At 42.0% G+C, this 18,570-nt stretch overlaps 1 protein-coding gene across 7 annotated transcripts in view; it reads right to left on the bottom strand.

Annotated features, from left to right (window-relative positions):
- Window positions 1–122: 122 nt before the first annotated feature.
- Window positions 123–18,570, bottom strand: part of osbp2b (oxysterol binding protein 2b) — a 47,583-nt gene continuing 29,135 nt past the window's right edge. For 5 of the 7 annotated variants that reach the window (XM_084360472.1, XM_084360474.1, XM_084360477.1 and 2 more), the window contains 12 exons: window positions 14,018–14,216; window positions 12,619–12,742; window positions 11,800–11,866; window positions 11,183–11,335; window positions 10,843–11,088; window positions 10,571–10,691; window positions 9,782–9,885; window positions 8,074–8,169; window positions 7,539–7,723; window positions 7,185–7,405; window positions 6,543–6,560; window positions 123–5,570 (listed from right to left, as the gene is read on the bottom strand). In XM_084360472.1, the coding sequence (XP_084216598.1) occupies window positions 5,428–5,570; window positions 6,543–6,560; window positions 7,185–7,405; window positions 7,539–7,723; window positions 8,074–8,169; window positions 9,782–9,885; window positions 10,571–10,691; window positions 10,843–11,088; window positions 11,183–11,335; window positions 11,800–11,866; window positions 12,619–12,742; window positions 14,018–14,216 (1,677 nt within the window). In that variant the 3' untranslated portion in view covers window positions 123–5,427. The remainder of the gene's footprint in view (window positions 5,571–6,542; window positions 6,561–7,184; window positions 7,406–7,538; window positions 7,724–8,073; window positions 8,170–9,781; window positions 9,886–10,570; window positions 10,692–10,842; window positions 11,089–11,182; window positions 11,336–11,799; window positions 11,867–12,618; window positions 12,743–14,017; window positions 14,217–18,570) is intronic. The other 2 variants (XM_084360473.1, XM_084360475.1) reach the window with 1 other exon arrangement.

Genomic DNA, 18,570 nt, shown 5'->3' with positions numbered 1-18,570 from the left:
TTCACAAAAGCTGTTTTTTTGCACCATTGTTATGAATTAAAGTCACATTTTTGTGACACCATTGATTGACAACCAAGCAAATCTTCGAGATGTTGTGGAGAGAGAAATAAAGCAGACAGATATCCAACGTCAACAATAACAACTTTATTATCTTCTTTTTTCATTATTGTGTCTTTGTTGTTTAAAGACAATGTTATATGAGTATAAATTAAGGGGAAAAAAATAGACAATTTAAAATTAAAAAAGAAGCAAAACCTCAGTTGAATCTGCAGTTACACCTGAATACACCTGCGTGTATCTGGGGAGTAAAAGTAAAGGCAGGTCAGTCACCTTTGACCCCCTGTACCAGGCCGCTGTTGTGATGTGTCTCATAGCTCTCACCCATCACGACGAAGCCGCGAGTCACAGTCCAAGGAGAAGCAGGGTTCAGTTCAGACAAGGCAAGACAAACCTCCCCCGCCTTTGTTAGTTCACTTCGAGTGAGGAGGAAACGTGTGTCGCACGTGCAACACAAACAGTATGAAAAACACAAACGTAAGAGTAATGGCACCCATGAGAAGGTAGAAATCAGAAAAGAAAAGAAAAAGCATAAAAATTAAAGCTAAGAAAAGAAATCACACCGTAGTGAATTAAGAGTTGGGTGAGTTGAAATGAGAGAAACAATGAGAGGGGGTTTACATTAGATCCCTCCGAGATCGGGAAGGCAGATGAAGAGGTTGTTTTTATCTACAGTACACTCTCCACGTACACTTTGGTTGTTTTTTTTTCCCTTTCTGCGTGAGGCTGACAACTGTTCTGTTAGAAGCAACAACAGCCGTGAACCGACACATCTGTACGCCCCACCGCGTTATTGCTACAGCTGTCACGACACTGTACACACCCTCACTGGGGGCAACTTCAGTAGGCGAGTCACCATCAAGTACTGAGGTCAACGTTATTTGGAAATACATCGATTAAAACGTAAGATGAGCTCTACGCTATCATTCAAAATATAACTCGTATTCTCAAATATAAAATCATCTCAAAAACAATATATTAAAGTAAATCTCTAGTAACCTCGAGTGGATCGCTGAGAGGAAATCACAGACTAACCACCGCCGTTCATCAGCGTTCTCTGTTCTGTCACGACGATTTTCAAGATAGATAAAGTGAAACATCTCGCTGCAACAGTGTCCGTCCTTCTACGTGACGCTCTTGATAGGATTTTAAGTGTACACAACCTCTATCAATAGCTCGTACATGAGGCAGGTAGACAAGACGAGAACCAAAGAAGTAATCAGAAAAAATGAAGGCATTGTTTGACTTTTCGAAGGAAGAAAAAAAAAAAGAAAAGCTTATCCGCTATTTCTTGGGCCAAAAGTTAAGTGAGAAGATTGAACAACAACCTTTGTTGTCTTTACAGTGAATATAAAGCTAGAGCTAGCAGCTGGTTAGCTTAGCTTAGTCTAAAGACTGGAGGGCAGATTTCCACTATACGATTATCACGGCAAAACAAACTCACAGTCACGATATTACTGTGATATGTTTCTAAAAATTGACCAAAGAAAAAAGCTATCAGTCAAATTCATCTTTAAGTTTCTTTACTGTGTGTTTTGTCTCTTTTTTGGCAAATAGATATCACTCAACACGAGTGTAGGTAGGTGGAGAGAGTCTTTACCTGTAGCTATAAAAACTTGTACAAAAAGAAAAAAAAAGACACTTAATTAAGATGAAAAGGCGACCAGATGAACTGATAAACAAAAGATCCACAAGGCAAAAACATCTGCCATCAAAACAATATCACAATATCATCATATCCGTATTATTCACATGATTTTTAATACAATTTGTTGAAAATTCAAAGTCTAAAAAGAAGTTAAACAAACAGGATATAATGTTTTAATTCAACACTTGGATTTAGTTCCTTGGGACAGAGCCACGCTAGCTGTTTCCCTCTGTTTCCAGTCTTAATGCTAAGCTAAGCTAACAATCGGCTCTCTCCAGCCTAGCGATGCAAACGTTAAGCTTCCACGTGCTGCTGTTCAACAACTGGACCAACCAGCATCAGTTTTTGTCGAATGACTTTTTGTATTGTTTAAATTACAAATTCCTTGTATTAATTTCTCATGCAGGTATTCTGTATTTCATTTTGGTTTATTTGATAAGCAAGTATTTGTAATTTGTAGCGAGATACTGTTTGATGCATCTGTGCCCATCTCTGATTGTCGGTTAACACATTTGGTTAAAGTCTTAATTGATTAACGATTAATCACCGTAAAGACGAGAGAGTCGTTTCAATCTTCTCTTCAACTTTCTGATTTTAAAAAAAGCAAAAGTGCGTTTCCAAGAATGTTGAATTGCTCCTTTAAGCGTGTCATTCTGGACAAAAGATTCGGTGATCGATCAAACTGTGCTCATGACAACCACAAATCAAAAAAAGCATTAAAACGTGTGATGTAAATGGGTAGAAGAAGCATCTTCTGTGCAAAAACTAAACATCAATCATCATTAATTTCATTATCAAATCATTAACTCACTGATGAACAATCTCACAGATAAACATTTTACATTTTATTAGCTCATCTTAAGATGCTGAAAACCTCCTTCAGTCTGTGTATTTTCGTCTTTTCCAGTGCATTTTGTACATCTTTATGGCCTGCACATCGGAGGAGCTGTTGATCTATGAAATCATCACTGAACCACGGTTACTAATGTGCTAGTATCAAGGACTCTATAAAAAATATCTTCAGTGTGTTAAGACAGTTTTTTTTTTCTCTTTTAAATATAAAACAAGAAATCTGCAGCCAAATTGAGGAAGTTAACATCCGTCTTAGCAGAATCAATCTGGATTAAAAGTTATGATTACAGCAAATCCTTCAGGCTCATTCAGTCAGTTTTTTTTTTTTTCTTCAGATTTGACCTTCTGCTGTACAGATAACTTAATACTCAGATTAGTATAATTATTCTTCATTTTACAATATCATTCGTTTATCACAAAATATTCACACAAATGGACCAGACGGTAGATACAATACGTCCAGCCTTGAACTCTACATTCCTAACAATAATTACAAAAAGAAAATACTAACTGGTTTTCAAAACGCTTGTCACCGGAGACGTGTAGTGCACAGGTCAGGGGACTCGTTCCCTTGTTCAGCCGATCAAAGGCAAAAGACTGAGGGTTACCTTCGTGAGCTGATCCCAGATCAGCATGCCTACAAACACTGAGTGAAAGGACTACAGATGTGAGCTGTGTTGAGACCGGAGCGGGCAGCTGTGGCCGGAGCTGACCGTACAAGAGGTGTGCTGCAGGAACCAGCCCTGACTGCTTTCTAAAACCTCCTGTCAGCTGGAGCCACGCTGCACTGGTTCTACTGGTTCTACTGGGAACATCTGAACTACAAACTAATGACTGATAGAGGCTGTGGAGCTAGTGCACACTGCAGAAACCAACATGTCACTGGATGTTCTGTACCGGGTGGTTATTACTGAGTGTCTCAGTGATCTGATGCCGACTTTCTACTTTGTATGATCACTGAGGACGATGGCAACAAGGATATGTGTTGCTATGTGAGAGCACCAGAGGACAAGGTAAAGTACGGAGTGAAGGTTTCTCAACATCAACAAAGAGATATGTACTACAGTCACCTATGGTCAACCACAGTGAAAAGTGCGTGTTCAGATCTTTGATGGAGGTTCCTACTCGAGCGTTATGTGTTACAACTAAAGGACTGACTACTGCAGGATTTTACTCATCAGAATCACAAATGGAAGTTGTCTGAAGCGTGTTAAGATGACTCAAATGCATCGAAGCATTGAGGCAATTTTTATCTAAAATATATCATGAGTAAGCAGTCGTTGCACCTCTACGTGGACTACAGTCTAACTGACTACTACAGACTGTCATTTCATGGATCGAGAGGGAAACCCACAACATTCACACCCAGAAAATAAAATGTGTTTCATTAGTTCAGATACACCAGCCTCTGAAAGAGATCTGACTAGAGCTGCAACTATTAGTCAATTAATCCATTAATCAATCATAAGAAAATGAACTGCCAACATCAATTATTCATCATTTAATCGTTTCGTTATTTTTTAAGCAAAAGTGTTCGTTGGACAAAAGAAGCAATTTCCCACAAATTGTCTGCAATTTTATAGACTTAACGATCAATCGATCAGCACTGTATCCTGAGTTGCAGCCCTAGATCTGACCAATCAAATATCAACTGTAAAGTGTTGAAAATGTAATAAATAGGACATTGTGTAGTAAATTATTATATGAACAAATACAGACAAAATACAGTAAATATATAAAAAAATATCACCCTAATTGCAGAGTAATCCAATGCATTTAATAAAAAGGCTCATTAATTTGAAATGTTATTTCATCTGGCTTATTTTCACAATGACAGTGTGCTGCTCCTCGAGTTGTATTTCTTTGTTTTATATAAAAGTCCTTTTCCAAAGTGAGTTTTTTAAAATATTAATTTACTTATCATGTTACTAAATAAAGAGACTTTGCCTTTGAGCCCATTCAGAACAAAGCCAATCACACTCCTGGCTCTGAGCCACTCGTCTTGAGACTTTCCGATTCAAAAGAAATTCACAGAACTGACTTGTGAAAAGTGATTGGAAAAATAACCAGCATTAAATAACATTTCTGCAAAACATGTATTGGATTATTTCACAACAGTGTTTTTACCTATTTTGTCTGTAATCATTTATACACATATCGTTTTCAGAATGTCTTTTTTATTAAAATTCATTTTAAACACTTTGCGTCTGCATAACTGACGATAAAATCTAACAGGCAGGAATTTCCAGAAACCATTTTCAGGCTTCAGCCTCTTTCATGAGCAGCTAAAAGGGCCGAATGATGAGCACTTGAAGTCGTTCCCATGAAGAGAAAGAGGGAAACTAATTTAAGATTTATGAAGTCGGTCTAATAATTGTGCTGAATAAAACGGAGGATGAGGACATTTTTCGTGCAACCTTCACACATGTGCCCGTTTATGACTTTTCTCCTCGTTGGCTGTCAGTCTATAACCGTGAGCAGCTCTGATATGGGTTTCTGTCTAATCAGTAAAACTCTTATATGGGGTGAACACAGAAAAGTGCATTGTGGGTAATATTTAGAGAGCACCTGATTTTAGGAGTGTGCAGGTGCTATCATTGTGTGGTCTCCACACATTACCTCACTGCTGTTTCAGTGTCAAAGGGGACTACTCTGGGAACGCCCCGTCACTTTCCCCACAGTAAAAACAGAATGAGAGTGCACGTTTGGAGGTACAGTGTAAGCCGAGAGTGTGTGAAACGTACACACTCTCGTGCTCACAAAGGTCCACATGGTGCTCATAAGCCAGCTACGCCCCACTGCTTCAGGACCAGAGCTAGAGCGGTTCCCTGTCCGATGAGGTTAGGAGTGATCCGGGTGGAGTTCCTGGGTTAGAAGATGTCAGGACACATGCTCCAGTCCTGTCTGTCCTTCGCCTCCCAGTAACCTCCCTTGTACACAAAGTTTGTCTCTCCAGTGATTGAGTCCCTCCGCTGGTGAAACCACAACGGCTGGTAGCCTTCGTATTCTCGGCCTGCGGGAGGAAGCACAGGTGTTACTCTGTTAGTCTGTTTCACTTCATCGCACTCTTCTGGAGAAGCCACACTTGCAGGCAATTCACCGAGCGATCAATTTCGCCTTCATATATATGCATATATATGGGAAGCAATCAATCAGTGTTCACTGCATTTGGGATAGCGCCAAATGTGAACTGAGCTCATGTAAAGATGAACAAGTTGAACTCAGAAGCGTCAATAAAATACAAATTGGCACAATAAGTGCGTGGTGAAAGACCTGGATCAATCATGGTGAAGGACAAGATCATAATCGAAGATTTGGGACTCCCTGAACTGAATAATTCATCTGTTTAATACAGAAACAAAACAGCTTTCTGATGTGTTATGCATTGATTGTAATGTGATATATCCATAAAATATGTCACTTAGTCAGTTTACTTAATGATAGAAAAGGGTCCCTGAAGGTAAAAAGTTTGGGAACCACTGGTCTAAACACAACACAGCTTTTTAAATGTTCCATTTATTAAAAAAGATAATGTTTATTTAACTTAAGTGAAGAAAAGCATAACGTTTCTTGTTAACTGTTGCCCCCCTCACTTCCCAAATAGACAGGATGACAATGCCGTGCAAATGAATCACTTGCTAATGTGGCTTCACCATAAAACACTGAGAATACTTGCAGACTTTAGAGTCGTGTGTGTGTTGTCTCATGTATAATATATTATTGAGGCCAGTTCTACATGAAAATGTCACATGTATGCAGGAAAAAGTCGTACGTTTTTCCTGAGTCATTATCTGGAGAAGTTGACATGAGAAGGGGGAATCATGCACACAGAGGCAGACCACACAGAGGACACACAGAGGATGGTGTGTGTGTGTGTGTGTGTGTGTGTGTGTGTGTGTGTGTGTGTGTGTGTGTGTGTGTGTGTGTGTGTGTGTGTGTGTGGGAGTGATGCACAACAGAGGGGCACAGGGCAACCCCCACTCACCAGAGTCATAATCACACTCTGATCACCAATAGAGGGAGGAAAAGAAAGACAAGTCATGGGTACATCGAATACAGTCTAGCCTACGCACAACACACTCACACACAGGAACGACACCGGGACGAAAAGTTCCCGCTGAGTTCTCCGTAAAGTTCTGCCCGGCTTCTACTACACAAAGCTCCTCTTCGCTCTTTTTCGCTAAGCCATGCCGTCTGACCTGCAGCTACTTACTTAGACATCAAGTACTCATACATATTAAAGAAAGAAATCATGTTTATAACTTAACATCGACTACTTATCAATCACTTTATATAACGCTTTGGTTCGAGGTCTTTCTTGACATGCAACTGCCTCTGAGTTTAAACACAGCATACTGTAGATGCATATAAATATGTGAGGCTTCACTGCATAAGAGTTCTGAAGAGTGGAAAACCAGCTGGTTCTGGAAATATTTTATTTTTTACTATATATTTATATTACTCCCAACATTTGAATTATTTCAATCATGATCTTCTGTCAGTTTGCTACGGGAGGTGGCGCTTATATTACGCTACTCATGGGCCTCAGCAGCCATTGCCAGAGAAAAGGGTAATCTTTGAGTGGTCTTTCACTCAGAGACCACACTTCCTGTTCTCCATTTCATACCGTCATCCAGAGCGTCTGTGGCCTCCGCTTCCCTCCTCCTCCGCACTGCTCTTTGTTTTTCCTCCAGCCTCTGTTTCTCTGAGTTCGCCTCGTCCCATCGGCCGTCCTCCATCAGCTTCTGGTCCGGTCTCAGGCGGCTGTCGGTCAGTCCCACGCCTTCCTCCTGCTCATTCAGGGTCAGTGCCAGCGCGGAGAAGTAGTACATGTTCTCAGCGTTCTCTCTGAAGAGGAAATTGACGACAATGTGATGCTCTGCAATCATAATATTGACTAAACATTGCAGCTGTTATACAACTACAGTGACTCATATATTGTGATGTTCGGCCTCGTGAGGCTGATGAGACATGCGCTTACGGGAGCGGGTATTTCTTCCACAGCAGTTTGGGGGACAACGTCTGATAGACCGTCTTCTGCTTGCCCTCTGATCCACTGCCCCCTCGGCTGCTCTGAACAATCTTGGCACTCTCTATTTTATCGTCCCACGTACCAGAGAGGATGAAGTGAGCCTGGCCCCCACTGTCTGCCACCACACCTGTCACCTGGAAAGAGCAGGACGGACTCAGAAAATATTGCACGGATACTTCAGGAAATAAAGAAACTGAAGCGTGCTATCTAGCCTCAGTGAGGCACCAGTACATTTCCATTAACTCATCCTAAATCATTCACATCCGAGGAAGTGCCCCAGTTTTAGGTCACCGCTACCGACTCCGAAGGAGGTTATCTCAATGCAATGTGACAACACAGAGCAAGCCGCTACATTACACTACTGTAACAACTGATTTATGTGTTGGTACTGTCCAGCAGGGGGCAGCATCTCACAAAAAATACACCCCCTCATTGTATGACATCATGCTAGAGTCTCATATCGGTGTGGAAAGGAAGAATTTACCTTCCGAGGAACGTCCCTGGAGAAATAACTGTAGGGAGAGAACTTGAGCTGGCAGGTCTCTTTGGTCCTGTGATTCACAATCTCAATGTCCCCCGACTGCAGAGAAACAGACACAGTAATGCACGGAGTGAGAACGATAAACACACACAGAGAATGACAGCATATTAAAGCTATTTATTCACACTGTGTTAATGGTAGAGACGAGAAAGACCATCTTTATTATAAGCGATATAGTCCTGTATGAACAAGATATCTGCTTAAGTCAGATCATACTGTTCATTACACGAGAGAGTTCGTAGAGAACTGAGAGAAACGCAGACGTGTTGTTTGTTCTTCCAGCGGGGTGACATGATAAACATTTACTTTTCAAGTCTCACACATTTTTTGTCTTTCGCAGCGTCTAACAGATACAAAATTAAAATCGAAAGTGTTTGCTGCCATTGTTATTCAGATATAATCTCCTTTCCTGACGGCACTGTCTTGTTGCAGTGGATGGCAGTAGAGAAGACAGCAGCAGGATAGTTTCCAGAGTTTGGTACGGGGTTGTTTGGCTGACCCCATTCTGCACCAGAGGGCGGCAGAGTGGCAGAGTGATGCACGGAGGCCGGCGAGAAAAGGGAAAACAATAAAGGCTGAAAATGTGTAAATATTGGTGAAACTTTTTCTTAGCGGACAAACTGAAGTTGGAGAGAGGAACTTGTATCAGTGCGGAGGCGGGATTGTTCTGGTGGCCGACAGCAAAAATAACTTACGGCTTATTTGGAGAAAGTTTTGTTCGATGTTGTTGCTGGTCGGGCTGAACTGCAATGTATCGTAACTTTTTAAAATTAAAACTGGGCACCGAAAAAGTAAAACCGCAACAATCCAATGTGAACATGTTAACAATGGACGTTTCACAAAAACAACACGGCCTCTAGTTTAGCTGGCGGACTCCATTTCTGAACTAACGCTAGCCACTGTTGCTCTCTGTTAGCAGAGCGGAGAGAGGCACTGAGACAAGGCAACCAAGAAGTCACATCCTTTGGACTGTCGCGTAAAATACGACCAGAGTCCTTCACAAAAAAATATCCACAGTCCAGCAGCGTAAAACAGCTTAAACAAATCATCCACAGGCTTGTACAGGCGGCCGAGAGTGACGGGGAAGGTCTCATTTTTCAAGTCACTCCAGAGTACCTTTAATCACACACATCAACTGTGCAAGAAAATGCCATAAATATCCAGGACATACTGGATATTTGTAAACTATTCAATATAATTAACTCGTTATGCTTTAAGAGTGATAATTTTGCAACACTCCCTCATGCACACACACACACTGAGGTACAGCATGAGCAGAAACAGGAAAAAACAAGAACTACAACTCTAAACAAACAGAAACAATTCTGATCAGATACACAGACTTGCAGATGTGAAGCCCCCCTCCCCCGTCTAACTGGGCCATCTGGCAGAAAAAAGAGGCTGTTATTTTGGGGTGTTATTAGAGATCAAAGCTAAAGATAAATCCCTCGAGATTGTGAATCTCCGTATTCATGTTCTGTACGACTCGGCTCTGATTGCCTTCTCCCGCTCCGCTCCGCTCTGCTGGTCTACACCACACATTACTGCAACACGGGAGGGAAGACATCTATAGGTTACTGTGGAAGATCGGAGGCGTCGAGGCGGGGCTGCGGGTTTGGAGCTCTCAATGAATGAATCATCACAAACAGACCTGATCAATCCACAGCTTGCCTACGATGATGTTGTGCACTGTGGAGGTGACCTTTCTCCACACGTAGTGGTTCCCGCTGGAGTGAAACTGCAGGTGAATGGCACCTGGGGAGGGGACAGTGAGAAAAGGCTGTGAGAGAGGAGAAAAATCACAACTTCTATGTGGCCAATCTTCAACTGCAGCCCTGAAAGTGATGTGTTAGCTTGTGTGTGTCTGCGTTTTTTGATTCAAACCCTGTTTGTGAACATGCTCGATTCTACCTGCAGCTGCAGAAAACATGTAATATAACACGGTTCCTCGCTCTGCACAGGCAATACATTTCCACCTATTTCCAGCCTGACCTAACTCCGCAAGATTAATAACATGCATCTGACCGTAAATGCTTTCCACTTAAGAGTTTTTTCTATTACATGGCACTGCGCAGCAGCCGGGAAGTGAGAGAGGTCAGATAAATACCACCACATCCCTTGGCTGAACCTGCATCTATCAAATCTTTCATTTATCTGAGCCAACAGACCCCCTGCTCTCAGCCGTCCCAGCGCAATAGAGAGCTCCCTTTATACCCATACTTTATGTTCATGTCAGAGGGGTCATAAAACCATCCTGATTCATTCTCACACCCTTTCCTCTGGCTTCAGATTATGTGGAGGCAGCACAGTCATCTACTATTCTCAAGTGGGAGTCTCTCCTCACTAAACCCCGCCTGTTGTGGCTGTTGAATTTGCATGATGGCGCCTTTATTTACACATATTGTTTGTTTGCTTCCCCCCTGCGTATGAAATGTCTCACCCAGAGGCATTATGGAGAGGTATTTGCCACGAAACTTGCTGGCGATGGTGATTTCCTGCCACAGGGTCCAGCCTCGTTGGGAAAACACATGATGCGCAGCTGCAGGGGGGTGGTGGCTCACCTTAGAGGGAAGACAGACATTAGGTTACAGAAGAATACAGGATATGTGTTTTATATAAGCAGCGGATGCTTAACAACTTGTTTGGAGAACCTGACCTCGTGTGCACACACATCAGTGAGTACACAAAAACTCCCTCTGGCGGTGCCGTTACCTGCTCACACAGCGAGCGGTAGCCAAAGTCCTCGAGGCGATCGAGCTCGTAGGTCTCGCCCAGGAGGGGGTTGAAGGGCTTGGCTGTCCGGTGGACCGTGGTGGAGTAGGATGAGACAGAGAAGGCAGCAACCAGGCACATCTGCTCCAGGGAGGAGTCGCAGCGCGCCGCTTTGTCCAGGAGCTCGTGATACTCCAGGTCCTCGGTGAGACGCTGCAGCATCGACAGAGGCTCGTTGAAGTTTACCTGAAGGTGAGGATCAAGAGAGGATCAGACACACACAGATCACACTGATTTATGTTAAGATAAATTTAGGAGGGGTCATGCCTCATACACTTACGGGCATGGGAATTTTGGAGAGCTCCTTGCCGATGCAGTTCTTCATGATGCTCCACAAATTGAGGGAGTAGTTGGGCTTGTCTGGGACACGAGTCCGTCTCTGTCTGCGGGGCTGCAGCTCCTTCCCCGACACGTCATTACAGCTTGGAGACATCTGGGATTAGGTGCAGTGGGAGGAAATTTGATACACACAAGTTTGAGAAATACTTTCAACTTCATGGACAGCTTGGTAGCACATCACCAAGTGGAGACAGCGTGACAGAGCCAGTGAAAGTCACAGATGTGTGTTCAAGAGAACTAGAAACAAGGGAGAGCTGAGAGTATGGACGAGCAGATGTTTGACTGGTAATTAAGATTTAGTGGAAAGAAGCAGCTGTGTGTCTTGTGGCACCACGGGGGGGTGACGACGAGGCCGATGGAAACACAAAGGCTCTGCGTGCGTGAGGACGGGGTGAATGTCAGGTAGAACGGCGAGTGAAGACGGTCAGATAAATAAATCAACGAGCTGCGAGCTTTCAAGCAGCACAAATGAATCTATTATATTGAGATTACACAAGTCAGCAGTGTTCACAAATGTCAGCCCTGTTAGTCAGACTTGTTAGGAGGACAGACACTTACATGGTCGTCCTGGTTCCAGTCACTTGGCTGACCTCCGCTTGCTCCGCTCAAATTGCTCTGAGATCGCCTGGAAAGACATGAAAATATTTTCTACGATGAGCAACCGACATATAAACAGGCTCTCTCGTTTCCCACTGGCACACACACACACACACAATACACAAACACAATACACAGAAGGGAGCAAACAAATTGCTGGGTATTACAGACGAACGCTGTCTAACAGCTTCCATTATTCGTAATGGTGCTCCTGGAGTTGAGGGATATGTTGCAAGAGATGAGCCATAACAATGATGAGGAATAAAAACACTAAAAGGTGCTCAGGACATTTTTTTTAAAAGTAAAGTGAGGCAGCAAAAGCTCTGTGAAACAAGTTGAGCTGCCAGCCAGAGACTGGCCCCAATATAGCAAACTAATATGCTATAAAATGTACCGAGAGAGCAAAAACAGAACCAGAAATTGGCTTATTTTGCTGCCGGAAAGCAGTCAGAGCCAAGAGTCTTATGTTATTTTTATCTGTTTAAGTCAGAGAGGGAACACATTTGAGTGAAGGGCACACCACTCTGTGATTTGTGTGTGTGTAGGTTAAGTTGTCACACCATGAGCCATCATCAGAAGCTTGTTCAGCTGTCAGCCGGAGTCAAATTCACTATTATGACAAATGAGAGCGTGTCCAGTTACGGTTTACTGCGGTTACACACTCACACACGCAAGCTCAATATTTAAATTCAACTAAACCGTCATCCCTGTCTAATCTGTCTCTAAATTGTTCAGCCGTTTCACTAATTAAAAAATGGTGGATCTCTGTGTGTGACTGACCTGTGCTGTGTGTTCTCAGTGGCAGTCACTGTGATAAATGCAGGGGAATCCTCCATGGCATCAAAGTACTCAGTATCCTCATCTTCATCACTCGCCTCTTCTTTGTGCAGCCTCTCGCTCCCTTCTGTCGGGACATACAGTTTTACATTCGTGAGTGCATGCAAACAGCATTCAAAACTTACAGGACCATCACACGAGCTCAGGAGACTGTACTTTACAGCCTTTAGGAGAGAGCAGCCTATAATCACATAGAAATGGCATTTAATCAGGGAATAATCGGCTTAGTAAAATTGGCAACGTTCCTGCTGGTTAACTAGCCTGAGTGATGCGAGCTCCTCAGGGCGTGCTGCTAATATTCACTAACCAACATTCAATATTCAATGTTCAGTGATCCATTATGAGGGTAAATCACCAACATGAACAAAATTTACTGTCGTTTCATGAACATAGTTCTTTGATAACCAGCTTGAATTTAATTCTAGTTAATATGATGCATACAATAAATTCAGCCTCAGAAGATGGGAACACAAAACAGTTATGATCTCTCCGGTGAATCATTATAAAGCCTAATTGTACAGTATAAAGGTCTCTAGTGTAACGGTGAGTCCTCATAGTTAAAACAAACTATGGTTGTTTTTTTACTATCCTCCAAACGTACATGCCAACCCTCCCAGTTTTCCCGAGGAGACTCCAATTATTCATTGCCATCTCCTGGTTTTCTCCCCTGGGGCACAATCTTCCAGTGTTTTTCCCTATTTATGACACATTCTTACATCTATTTTCTATAATATTTCTGTAAACCAAATTATATGTGATTATATTTCTCTTGCAGTTGAGATATGACAGGTAACGTGATGAGAGAGAGGGGGGATGACATGCAGCAAAGGGCTGCAGGTCGGACTCAAACCCTGGGCCGCTGCAGCGAGGACGCAGCCTCTGTACATGGGGCGCAAACTCTGAGCTACTGTGGCGCCCCCTGTATGAGCCCTTTCTGATGTTCTGTCTTTATGGTTAAGGTTTAATTAAGTACAGTGTTGACAAGTTCATTTTTGGGGACATTTTAAGTCCTTTTTACAGACGACAGGAAGTGAGAGAAAGAGAAATGTAACGGAGGACGCAACTGGACTCAAAGCATCTTAACATTTTTCTTAGCATTTTAAAAACAAACAAATAAATGATGGACGGACTAACAGAAGACAGCATCCTTCATGACGGTAATTACCATCTCCAACTTAACGATAATCCAATTCAAACCTTATGACACAACTTAAAATGTCCTTCCCCCACATGACGAACGTTTATAATGCTGAGCCTGAGGTTACACATGACTTTTAGCCTGTAAAGTGAGGCCCACACTGAGGTCCAGAGGAGTAAATAACACACATACAGTCAGTCTCACCCTTGTTGGTGGTGGGGGCACTGGGTGTGGTGGAAACGAGCGTGGGAGCTTCTCTCCACGCTCGCTCCAGGCTGTTATGCTGCTTGGCTAGCTGCTCAATGGTCTCCTCTAGGTGGGTACGCTGCTCTCGCTCATACTGCAGCGCTCGCTGCCATCTCCTGCTGTGAGTCTCGGCTAGGTCCAAGAAGTCTCGACACGCCTGGGGGAACACAAGCACATGAACACACACACACAGAAAGTTTAATTTCTATAATATAGAGGCCAATTCTTTACAAGGTTACACGTTACTTTCCACTTGCTTCAGAGTTTTTCTAGTACAACACAGTGTGCTCAACTCTTCTCATTGCTTAACAACACAGTCACATCACGGGATTTTGAAAAAAGAGTGACCTCTTTTTGTTCCTATTCATAACAACCTCTTAAAACCAATAAAATCATAAATAAATGCTTGAATGTTTCCACCTTAATTTGAGTCAACACTGAAAAAAGATGTTCCCTGATATGTGAGCGGGTAAGATGAAAAGACATTGATGTCAGTCATTGTAATCAAGGCCATTTATCACCATTGTTTCCAGCAATCATTAATATGTTAATGTGCTGTCTGCTGAGCATTTACTGCGTCCCCCCGCTGTGTCAAATGTGCCTTGAAGCGCAGCGCACACACAGGATTCATCAGTGAGCGATGAGCGAGAGGTTAAACCTCTGATTGCACAGCCGACTATATTTGAGTCATTGTTGCTGCCTTACTTTTACTGCAGTGACGGAGGGGTTACTTCAGATCAAACCTATATTTCATGTCAGCAGTATTTGTCTGACAGCCTTTTCTCATAGTGAGCTCAAAGGTCAATGCACCTAAATAACACCTCGCAGCTGACAACACGCATGATGAAAATGTCATGTGATGGTCACTGAGCTGTCAGCATAGTGGGCCTATGAGTGGTCGTTCGGAAACTGCTTTTCTGCAATCAAGTATTTGTAAAGCATTTTATGGGGGGGTGGTCATTGTTCTTCCCCGAGGAGTTTTACAGCATATAACTACATATGGGCCACTCAGTATTTGTAGCATATGTGTCTTTGTTCCCAAGGCGAGAGGAGCTGTTGAGAGTTGAACCATTTAGATAAAGTTATGGCTGCAGGCTCGTAGCTGGAGGGACGAACGTGTCACACAGCTCAAATAATCTCTGTTCTCTGGCGGATCAGAGAACAGTCACTTCTAAGAAGCAGGAAGAGAAAGAAGGAAGCGGTGAAACCTGACTCCCTCCTTGATTTGATTCCAGAAAGCAGGACACCCATCTGTCTGCTGAAAAGTGCTTTTCAGACACGTCTAACACACACAATGTTACACTGATACACTAATTGTTGTCACTTAAATATTAGCATGTTAGCTCAATAGCTTCCAGGTCATGTGATGAATTGACTCAAAATCAGTGTGGGATCATGTAACTACACTGGCTGCATGAGATACGCCTCTTGTTTTTACGTTTTACATCTCAAAATATTTTTTATTAATTTTTGCTAGCAAATATTAGCATTTTTAGCAAATATTAGAATTTTAGCTCAATAGCTTCCAGGTCATGTGATCAATTGACTCAAAATCATGTTGGGATCATGTAACTACACTGGCTGCGCGAGATACGCCTCTTGTTTTTACGTTTTACATCTCTAAATATTTTTTATTAATTTTTATAAGCAAATATTAGCATTTTAAGCAAATATTAGCATTTTAGCTCAATAGCTTCCAGGTCATGTGATCAATTGACTCAAAATCAGTGTGGGATCATGTTACTACACTGGCTGCATGAGATACGCCTCTTGTTTTTACATTTTACATCTCTAAATATTTTTTATTAATTTCTATTATTTTTTTGTCTCATCATCGTACTAAGTAAATAAATTAATACTTTAAATATAAAAATGTGTTGTTGCACCATTTGACCACAACGGACACTATTAACTATTTGACTTTGATATATATATTTAGCCATATTAAGTTTACTTATTGTCTTCATTGACGTTACCACGTACCAAAACCAAGAGAGCAGAAACCAGGAACCGACACATCACAAACCGGTAGCTGCACATGAGGTGGATTTTCTGATCCTGAACAGCGAGTAAGTAGATTGTTTAATAAACACATGCTGTTGATTATTGCACATGTATTTGAGCAATACTTATTTATAACTTAATGTATTGCATTAATCTAAGAGACAAGACACAACACATTATTGATTAGTCTAGGGTTTGTTCAGGCTGGCCGACTTAGGAGAGGAAAACTACTTACATTTTTTAACCTAGATAGTTAAAAATTTTTGATTTATGTTCATCTTGTAGCATGTTACACAAATCTGTACAAACCAATGGATTTAATGCTCATAACAAATTTTCTGCTCATAGTGCAACTGCATTGAATATTGAGCATTACTCAAAACTATGCACGGAAACATCCAGTCTGTCTCTTACCTTCAGCTGTCCTGCATCAAGTGTCTAAACTTTAAGGCCTGAGCCTCAGTTTTAATGTTAAAGTACACGTGATGTTGTGGTCCACTTCCTCAGACATAACCATGATATGAAACTCAACACCCACCTAAAAAAGTTCAATAGTTCCACTTTTTTTATGCTGAGTGTCCGGTGCAAACGCAGACTGCATGTGACTCGAGGGGGTACGATGGGGTTAATAAAGGCTGAAAAAGTGAGTAAGCGTGCAGAAGGAGCGCAAGTGAGTAAAAGTAGTGAAGCCGCAAAGAATACAATGAACTTTTTTTTCTATTTTAAGTCTCATGTGATTTCAATCTCACCAACCAAGAAGTGGTGGGTGTGTAAATGCATGCACACACTCACACACACACACAGCCAAGAGCCTGGATTGAATGACACATGTGAGAGGTTACATCACCACTAAGTGAACTAATGCAACCCTTCCCTGTGGCCAGGGTCAGATCACAGAGAGCATGCAGTTGTGTCTTGTCATTATGGCCCCCATCTACCCCCAAAACCCTCCTCTCTCTTCGTGCCCTCCTTACACATACAGCCCAAATTCAGTGATATTTCAAGCTAAGCACATGTTGTAACAGAGGGCTGAAATCACGGCTGCAGAAATCCAAACAGCCATATCCTGGAGAGAGCAATTCACCAGACCAAAAATCATTACGGGTAGTTTGTGGCAGCACTTTATCTCATTAGAAGCACATTCTTGGCAAATGTAATGGCATTTTAATGAGACTTTTTTATTGCCTGTCCAGTAAGTTTCAATTTCCCATCCCAATTAATACAAAGAAAATGTGTGACAGAGAGAAACAAGGGGCTCATCATTTTTGAGCAATGGCTTTTTTTTTTTTACATAATTAAAGTGCAATCTAGATTTCGCTTTTTCTTCTTATCGTAACTCAAGTAGCTCACAGCTCGAGTGTATTAAAAAGCTGCATCAGCACACACTTATAGAGCATATTCAGGGTAATCATTTCATACCGCCGCGTTAAAAAAAGGACAAAGTACTCACAGTTTAACCAGTTGGACCAATAACAAGACACTTTACATAAATATCAGTCAGGCATGCCCTCAAAGTGAAAATACACAACTACACTTTATTTAAGGGTACAAATATTTACCATTAACTAGCCGCTTAAAGGAGGTTTTTCTCATAACAAATTCATTAGTAGAACTTGTGTGTGGTAAAAAGTGTCACAGACACCTTATACTAAGCAAAACATATTAAAGGGCAATTCTGTTTTATTTTATCTGATATGTAAATGATTCATACTCACCAGAAGTCCTGGAGTCGGTCCAGCAGATTGCCTCAGCTGTCAGTGCCGACGTGGCTGCAGTGTAATCCTTTGGGGCAACTCGTCTGTCGAAGTTACGTTCCACTAAAAGTGCTCGTTTCTGCCGCTGACTGGCTGCGGTTGTTACTCTATGCGACAACATTACGGAAACGACTCTTACAGAATTAGACTTTAAAGAGTAAGATCCTTTTAGTGACCAGAAACTCAAGTCGTGCTCTGAAATCTTGCGAGGTGAGTCGTTACAGTTGCTGCCTCTAGATTGTCAATATCAGTTAAATATTCAGTCCTGACTGTGGAAATAAACTCTTGCTGGCAGTTAAACTCCAAACTCCAACTCTGACTCACGTTTCCACCGTCGTCTTCCTGCAACAACTCACCTCTCGCAAGATTTCAGAGCGAGGCTTCTCCATGAGCGTGCTTGTGTTTCTGGTAACAAAACGGATCTTCATGGTCCATGTCCACAGGAATCACTTCTGTAATGTTGTCAAATACTGAGAATAACAACCTCCGCCTGTTAGGAGCAAGAACAAGCACTTCCAATAGACATAAGTTTGACGGTTGGAGACGCCCAAAAGGATTATGTTGCCGTCATTGCAGCCGTGTCGGCTGGACCGATTCCAAAACGTCTGTTAAGTATGAATCATTTACACACCAAGACCTTTAAGATGGTAATTCATGTTCAACAACTGCATTACTAACTATTAATAAACATAAATTAGGAGGTTATTGAGAAAAAACTCTTAAAAGATTAACAGCTGTTGGATACGGTCATGC

This window comes from Pagrus pagrus (genome assembly GCF_965226575.1).
Source record: "Pagrus pagrus genome assembly, chromosome: 8".
Lineage (NCBI taxonomy): Eukaryota > Metazoa > Chordata > Actinopteri > Spariformes > Sparidae > Pagrus > Pagrus pagrus.
This window is presented reverse-complemented; position numbering and strand designations above follow the sequence as displayed.